This window comes from Heptranchias perlo, chromosome 4 (genome assembly GCF_035084215.1).
Source record: "Heptranchias perlo isolate sHepPer1 chromosome 4, sHepPer1.hap1, whole genome shotgun sequence".
Taxonomy (NCBI): Eukaryota; Metazoa; Chordata; class Chondrichthyes; order Hexanchiformes; family Hexanchidae; genus Heptranchias; species Heptranchias perlo.
The window spans coordinates 46,573,716-46,582,620 of NC_090328.1; the positions used below are offsets into that span (position 1 = coordinate 46,573,716).

The following is an 8,905-nucleotide window of genomic DNA, read 5'->3' on the forward strand; positions in this document are numbered from 1 at the left end:
AGTTATCCTGGCTGTACCTTAAAGTCCCTTGTTGGTTTCTTGAGTTTTAGCAATGTTCAAAATAAACTTTAAAGATTTTTCATCTCAAATTTGCCTGGGGTTTTGGGGTCCAATTTTCTTTGACTGATTTCTTCACTTAAAAAAAAACTTTAAAACAGGTTTCTGAATTGGCAATGTTTTGCAACCATCTTCAGCCAGAAGTGCCGAGTAGATGATCCATCTTGTCCTCCACCCGATATCCCCACCATCACAGAAGCCAGTCTTCAGCCAATTCGATTTACTCCACGTGATATCAACAGCTGAGTGCACTGGATACAGCAAAAGCTATGGGCCCCGACAACATCCCGGCTGTAGTGCTGAAGACTTGTGCTCCAGAACTAGCTGCGCCTCCAGCCAAACTGTTCCTGTACAGCTACAACACTGGCATCTACCAGACAATGTGGAAAATTGCCCAGGTATGTCCCGTCCACAAAAAGCAGGACAAATCCAATCCGGCCAATTACTGCCCTATCAGTCTACTCTCAGACATCAACAAAGTGATGGAACGTGTCGTCGACAGTGCTATCAAGTGGCACTTGCTCACCAATGCTCAGTTTTGGTTCTGCCAGGATCACTCGGCCCCAGACCTTATTACAGCCTTGGTCCAAACATGGACAAAAGAGCTGAATTCCAGGTGATGCGAGAGTGACTGCCCTTGACATCAAGGCAGCATCTGACCGAGTGTGGCACCATGGAGCCCTAGTAAAATTGAAGTCAATGGGAATCAGGGGGAAAACTCTCCAGTGGCTGGAGTCATACCTAGCACAAAGGAAGATGGTAGTGGTTGTTGGAGGCCCCATCTCAGCCCCAGGAGTTCCTCAGGGCAGTGTCCTAGGCCCAACCAACTTCAACTGCTTCAATGACCTTCCCTCCATCATAAGGGCAGAAATGGGGATGTTCGCTGATGATTGCACAGTGTTCAGTTCCATTCGCAACCCCTCAGATAATGAAGCAGTCCGTGCCCGCATGCAGCAAGACATGGACAACATCCAGGCTTGGGATGACAAGTGGCAAGTAACATTCGCACCAGACAAGTGCCAGACAATGACTATCTCCAACAAGAGAGAGTCTAACCATCTCCCCATGACATTCAACGGCATTACCATCGCCGAATCCTCCACCAACATCCTGGGGGTCACCATTGACCGGAAACTTAACTGGACCAGCCATATAAATACTGTGGCTACGAGAGCAGGTCAGAGGCTGGGTATTCTGTGGCGAGTGACTCACCTGACTCTAAAGCCTTTCCACCATCTACAAGGCACAAGTCAGGAGTGTGATGGAATACTCTCCACTTGCCTGGATCAGTGCAGCTCTAACAACACTCAAGAAGCTCGACACCATCCAGGACAAAGCAGCTCGCTTGATTGGCACCCCATCCACTACCCTAAACATTCACTCCCTTCACCACCAGCACACTGTGGCTGCAGTGTGTACCATCCACAGGATGCACTGCAGCAACTCGCCAAGGCTTCTTCGACAGCACCTCCAAAACCCGCAACCTTTACCACCTAGAAGGACAAGAGCAGCAGGCACATGGGAACAACACCACCTGCACGTTCCCCTCCAAGTCACACAGCATCCCGACTTGGAAATATATCGCCATTCCTTCATCGTCGCTGGGTCAAAATCCTGGAACTCCCTTCCTAACAGCACTGTGGGAGAACCTTCACCACACGGACTGCAGCGGCTCACCACCACCTTCTCAAGGGCAATTAGGGATGGGCAATAAATGCCGGCTTCACCAGCGACGCCCACATCCCATGAACGAATAAAAAATAAATAAACAAACAAACTTACTTTAATGATCATTAACTACTCTTTAAGCTACAGTAACTAAGTTTAGCCCAGTAGGCTTTTAATTGAGTGCCAACAATTGTTGTTTTATGCATCTATAGAACGTTACTGCTCCTTCCAAATTCAGATTTCAGTTATGTCAATTGTGACACAACAGTGGCAGTGGTAATGACAATTGTAACAAGAACTTTTTACTCAAGCCAAAAAAGTCCTATAAAACATCAAGCTTTGGAGAGGGTGGGGTCAAATTTAATACCGTTTCAAAATTCTATTTTGACATGCTCAGTACACATCAAAATGCCAAGTTACTCTACATTTGCTAACAAACATTTACTGGAAGTGACATACTTCCAAATAGGCATGCATTTTTAAAGGCTTGGCTAAATTGGCTGCCACTGTTGACCTTTGAATATCAAATCAATGACATGCAATGCAGTCACACCAGTTGGGATACTAGCGTTACACGCAAGTAAATCTGAACCTGTTCCAAATTAAGGGCCTCATTATATTGAAAATCTCTTCATGTGCATATATACTTGTTACAATGTCAGCTGTACATTTCTCTATTTCTCAATACAGATTAGAAACTGGGTCAAATAGAACTGATGTGGACCACTTACTTTAAACCCAGTTCTAATTCCCTGCACCAATTTGGAAGCACATACACATATCCAACTCCACACAGTCAGTCAGATGCCCAGGTTCATAGAATAGAATCATAGAATGCTAAGCAAAGAAACAGGCCATTGGCTCATCAAGTCTGTGCTGGTGTTCCCCTCCATCCCCATTAGCCACATAGTGTAATCCCATTGTCCTGCTCTTTCCCATTGTCTATAATATTCCTCTTTTTCAAATACTTCAGGTTGAAGTGCAGTACAAACAACACAGATCTGACCTGACACTATTTTCATTTCTTGTGAATAACAGATGAATCACCTGATGATAAAAACCAAGTTCATTTTTTGACTCCCTTATGTCTGATGGTAAAAATCATTCTGTTCACAAGAAATGAAAATATAGTGTCAAAATTAGATTGAACCCACTACTGTTGCCCATTATTAGCTGTAGAAGTAATAGCAACTGTACCCTAGCAGAATACAGAACTGCACAATGTTGTATTAAGAAATGAAAGCTCCCCAGATTGCCTAGTGTAACAGTAAGCCATAGAGACCAGGTTCAATTGCTAGGCTGTGCTGAGTTAGCTGATCTTAACCTGGTCAGCACGGAGGTGCTACAACTGGCTTCAATATCCCTGCACATTGGAAAGGGGGGTGTGGGGGGAACAGACAGTTAAGATTAATCTCCACTGAGCCTTGCTGGAAAGTGCATGCTGTACTGTTGCTGGGTGACAACAGAATCAGGCTTGGCCATAATGCCCTGCACGCACACTATCTAGCCTCACATGAAGATGGCCACTTGAATGGGATAATGGAATTGTAGTCCTGCAAAAGTCAGCACCTTGAGGGAGAAGACTGTCCTTGTAGCCAATTTCTGTTCTGAAGGCAAACTATGCTAGGGTGTGGTTGAACAGGCATCAGACAGTATAGATCATAGATTCATAGAAGTCTACAACATGGAAACAGGCCCTTCGGCCCAACATGTCCATGTCGCCCAGTTTATACCACTAAGCTAGTCCCAATTGCCTGCACTTGGCCCATATCCCTCTATACCCATCTTACCCATGTAACTGTCCAAATGCTTTCTAAAAGACAAAATTGTACCCGCCTCTACTACTGCCTCTGGCAGCTCGTTCCAGACACTCACCACCCTTTGAGTGAAAAAATTGCCCCTCTGGACCCTTTTGTATCTCTCCCCTCTCACCTTAAATCTATGTCCCCTCGTTATAGACTCCCCTACCTTTGGGAAAAGATTTTGACTATCTACCTTATCTATGCCCCTCATTATTTTATAGACTTCTATAAGATCACCCCTCAACCTCCTACTCTCCAGGGAAAAAAGTCCCAGTCTATCCAACATCTCCCTATAAGTCAAACCATCAAGTCCCGGCAGCATCCTAGTAAATCTTTTCTGCACTCTTTCTAGTTTAATAATATCCTTTCTATAATAGGGTGACCAGAACTGTACACAGTATTCCAAGTGTGGCCTAACTAATGTCTTGTACAACTTCAACAAGACATCCCAACTCCTGTATTCAATGTTCTGACCAATGAAACCAAGCAAGCTGAATGCCTTCTTCACCACCCTATCCACCTGTGACTCCACTTTCAAGGAGCTATGAACCTGTACTCCTAGATCTCTTTGTTCTATAACTCTCCCCAACGCCCTACCATTAACGGAGTAGGTCCTGGCCCGATTCGATCTACTAAAATGCATCACCTCACATTTATCTAAATTAAATTCCATTTGCCATTCATCGGCCCACTAGCCCAATTTATCAAGATCCCATTGCAATCCTAGATAACCTTCTTCACTGTCCACAATGCCACCAATCTTGGTGTCATCTGCAAACTTACTAACCATGCCTCCTAAATTCTCATCCAAATCATTAATATAAATAACAAATAACAGCGGACCCAGCACCGATCCCTGAGGCACACCGCTGGTCACAGGCCTCCAATTTGAAAAACAACCCTCTACAACCACCCTCTGTCTTCTGTCGTCAAGCCAATGTTGTATCCAATTGGCTACCTCACCTTGGATCCCGTGAGATCTAACCTTATGTAACAACCTACCATGCGGTACCTTGTCAAAGGCTTTGCTAAAGTCCATGTAGACCACGTCTACTGCACAGCCCTCATCTATCTTCTTGGTTACCCCTTCAAAAAACTCAATCAAATTCGTGAGACATGATTTTCCTCTCACAAAACCATGCTGACTGTTCCTAATCAGTCCCTGCCTCTCTAAATGCCTGTAGATCCTGTCTCTCAGAATACCCTCTAACAACTTACCCACTACAGATGTCAGGCTCACCGGTCTGTAGTTCCCAGGCTTTTCCCTGCCGCCCTTCTTAAACAAAGGTACAACATTTGCTACCCTCCCATCTTCAGGCACCTCACCTGTAGCGGTGGATGATTCAAATATCTCTGCTAGGGGACCCACAATTTCCTCCCTAACAACCATTGTTAGTGAGAGAGCCTTCACATTGGAAATTAGTGGGTCATTTAATCATAGGGGAATCACAGCCAAGCTCAATTCTGTCCTCACCAGGATAGCCACAGCGGGGTTGCAGGAATACAACTAGAAGTGGGAACCTTAATGATTTCTCCTCCCAGAGAGCACAGAGGCCAAATGTACAGCTCATATTAATGCACCAGCTGAGATCAGCTAACTCAACACAGACTACAGATAGAACCTGGGGTGTTTGTGATCTCTATGGCTCAATTCATTAGAAAATTAAGGAATAAATTGAAGAAAATTGGAAGGAAAACTAGAAATTAAGTACAATCATCAAATTAAAACAAGTTTGTAAATTGCCTGATCAAGAGTGATGCTCAAATTTAAGTACAACTGTGATTAAAAAAAGGTTAGTGCACAACTAGTTCATCACACAAATACCCAAGTATTTAAGAATAAAAACACAGATCAACTTGCTCTCCATAAGCACAGATGGCACCAACTTGCACTGAAAGTTGTGGGAGAGTCGACAATCACTGTCCACTCTTTCAATAGCCAAGAAAAGATCAACGAAGGGGGTTAAAACATAATAAATCTCAAATGGCTATAAATACTGTTTAAAAATGTCACAGATAAGTAAACTGAAAACACTTTGAACATGGATTCTGCTCGGAAATTTGTTATATATTTAACAATGCATAGTTTTCTCCATACTTTTACTACCAGGGTTTAAGAATCAAGTCTCACTGGAGCACCTTATAAATAAATCTGCAAATTACTGTAGCCGTCAATAGAATTGACCTGCATTGAACTAAACCGCTACTGCTGCAGTACTTTTAACCCCACAGCATTCTCAGATCAAGTTTGCTGATACAGCATAAAGAGACAGAGCACAACCCCCTTCCCCAACCACACACAAACCCAGGAGGCCAAACACACATATGGCTGTAATATTCAGTACAAGAAACAGCTCTTGGATTTCAAATATATACCTGTAGCTGTTAAGTGTTTATGTTAGTCTGTTATAAAATTATAATCTGGAAGTTCTTTCTCTTCACTCCTCAAAATGTCTCAAATAATGTTCAGCTTCACTTTTAAAAATAAAGATTCTGCAAATAAAAGCTTAGCAATCCTTTGAAAATACATGAAGAACCGTTGTGCTAGAACCAAAAGGACGCTCTTATGAATTAAAGACATGACTTGATGGTTTCACGTAGACCGTTTTTAAATGGATCGGACTGTAATTGCTAACCCTGGGTCTGCCTGGCGTCTGGGCAGGTTAAGCAGTCAATGCAATGATGGACGGTTTCTTCATAAATTATTCATGAAATTAGAGACGACAGCAAATCTTCATTTAAAAGAATAAAAAGAACCAGTTACTTGAAGATCAGAAACTATTACATTTAGGATAAAACTTGCTACTTTTACAATATGATCACACGATTAATACACTTCGACGGAGCCATGTTTGCTCTCCATGTCAATGCAACCTACGTAAATTAAATACAACTGCAATATGCCCGCCCCCGGAAAAATATATTTTTGTTAAAAGTCCAAAGCTAAGAAATGAACAACTGTTCGTTATTTACACAAGTAATACGGCAAAGAAAAACTTGCATCTCCCAATATAACAATTATCAAATTTAGAAAAATATTCAGCAGGAATTATTGGTGGAACAGCTGAAACTGAGATCCATTATTTTTGGTTGAAGTCTGTGTATTCGACTAAATTCAATTACCCTGCCGGGCTGGCCACTGCTGATGTCGAGCCCCCGTTCTTTAATACTGCTCAGTTAGTACATCTCAGATTCAAAATCTCTCTGCCAGAAAATCCTATAGATCCTAAATATTAAATTCTAAAAATTGAATTTAGAATTCCCACACCGACTAATTTGACACTCATTAGTCATCGCGATTTAAAACGCTTCTATAATGGCTGCATAATAGATATGCCTGGAGCTAGTATGCAAATACGATGTCTCGAGTGAAATGCTTACTGCAGAACCTAATCAGCCCAGTCTAATCGCTTCTCGACTCACGTACTCGGTATGTCTCCATTATCTGTTGGAGAATCGGCTACATCCACGCAAAACTACTTTAACAACGAAGTTTATTATTTCGATTACAAGTAGGAAAAATTTCAATGTCAAACCAACACATCCAATACCATCACCCAACTTCACACGTACTGTATATATCTGCTGGTAAACATACGAATACAGAATTCCAAAACTTCTTTTAGATGACATGTAATATTTGAAATTAAATGCCGATTAACATCTATGTTAACGAAACAAATGACAGCAGCAGCAGCGGGTGACAGTGACACCCAAGTCAGTGACACCCAAGTCAGTCAGTCGAGTTCTGTTCAAGGGAAAATCCCAGCTGGTCAAGTTTTATGTTGGCTGTAGATTGGGAATTTTCCGTTCAGAAAAAAAAATGTATTAGTTACAAGTTCTGTCAACAAAATCGTCACTGTTTTTTTACACTTCATTTCATCGGCCCAGAGAAAAAAAATACCCAAGGTAGGAGAAAAAACAGCTCAGCGAGAACGAGTCAATGCTGTGACTAGGACTTTTATAATACAAATTAAGACACGGAGGTTTTTGTTCTTGGAATCATTTTGATTTAAATAAATTATGAGCTGGATTCATTTAGTAAACGGCTCATAGTGTAAGTTTTTTAAAAGTCCATATCCCTCTCCCCCCGGCGGCCAGTTACTGTCGGCATCTGAACTGTCAGTCATTACGGCTGGTCCCGTTAATGAAAGGTTAAAATAATGTTTATAGAAGTATAAATCGCCCCCGCCCCCACCTTTGAATTTTGAAAGGCTTCCAGCGCTCGGAAAGCTGTCTCTGTCAACTTAACGTGAAAGACGGTGATTTTGCCGGGGTTCGCTTTCCCACACGATAACCCGTAACGTTGATCCTCAGTGAGCACCGCCGCCATCTTGGACTGGCCCCTCCGGCATCAGTTTGACGGCCCTCTCATCGTCCACGTCCCCCCTCCCGTTCCTTCCCCGGGCTCTGAAGCAACAAACCAGCAGAGCGACCGAGGAGGTAACTGTGGGACAAACAGCTGCCACCCAACTTCTTTGGACAGCCACATCCCGCCCAGCTCGCCGCCTCCCGGACTCTCTGATTGGCCCAGCTGATTCCAACTGCGAACCGCCCCGGCGAAGATCTCTGTTCTCTGATTGGCCTAATGAAACATCCATCTTCCTCACCCCGCCCAATGAAAAGGACGAATAAGTAACTGATTGGTTTCTTTGATTTGGTGAATTCCAGAATTTTGGCCGCGAGGGGGGAGGGGCTGATACGTCTTACGTCTGACGTCACGCGGACGATGGAAATTGATCTCCAGAAGCAGGACTGCCCTTTCCTTCTCGCGGCGCTGCGTGGCGCGGTGACGTCACTGGCTGGATCCATCGGCTAAATTGTTGAATCGATATCAATCACATGACGTGTCTGCTTAAATATGTAAATCAAGTAAAACGTCACGGCCGTTCTCAGAACTGTCAGCGGGACTGTTGCACAATCACAAGGTGACGTTGTGTGAGAAAATGAAACATCGCCATAAGAAGCGTGTCAGACTGCGAGCTTATCAAATATCTCCCAGCGCTTTAATGGTTTGCACATCACGATTCCATGATAATGTCTCGCCTTAGACGAAAAAAACAGACCAACAGATTCTTAAATTGCATCTTTAATCAAATGCATATAGCATAAATAACGGTCATTTAAGTCAGGACGCTGAGGTATGGTTCAGCCTGAGATGGTGGCTTGGAAGGGTATAGAGTTTGTGACAGGGGTTGAAGTCAGTGTCTATGATCTTCCCAATGTTTAGCCGTAGGAAATTATGGCTCATGCAAGACTGGAAGACAGACAAACAGTCTGACAGCACAAAGGGGTTGCAACAAGTGGTGGGGAGGTAGAGCATGATGTTGTCAGCATACACGTGGAAGGTGACCCCATGTCTTCTGATGATGTTGCCA

The 8,905-nt window shown here is 43.3% G+C and overlaps 1 protein-coding gene across 1 annotated transcript in view; it reads right to left on the reverse strand.

Moving 5' to 3' along the window:
* Positions 1–8,035, reverse strand: part of ell2 (elongation factor for RNA polymerase II 2) — a 133,647-nt gene extending 125,612 nt beyond the window's left edge. The window contains exon 1 of the mRNA XM_067982865.1: positions 7,726–8,035. Coding sequence (XP_067838966.1) covers positions 7,726–7,860 — 135 coding nt within the window. The 5' untranslated portion in view covers positions 7,861–8,035. The remainder of the gene's footprint in view (positions 1–7,725) is intronic.
* Positions 8,036–8,905: the final 870 nt, after the last annotated feature.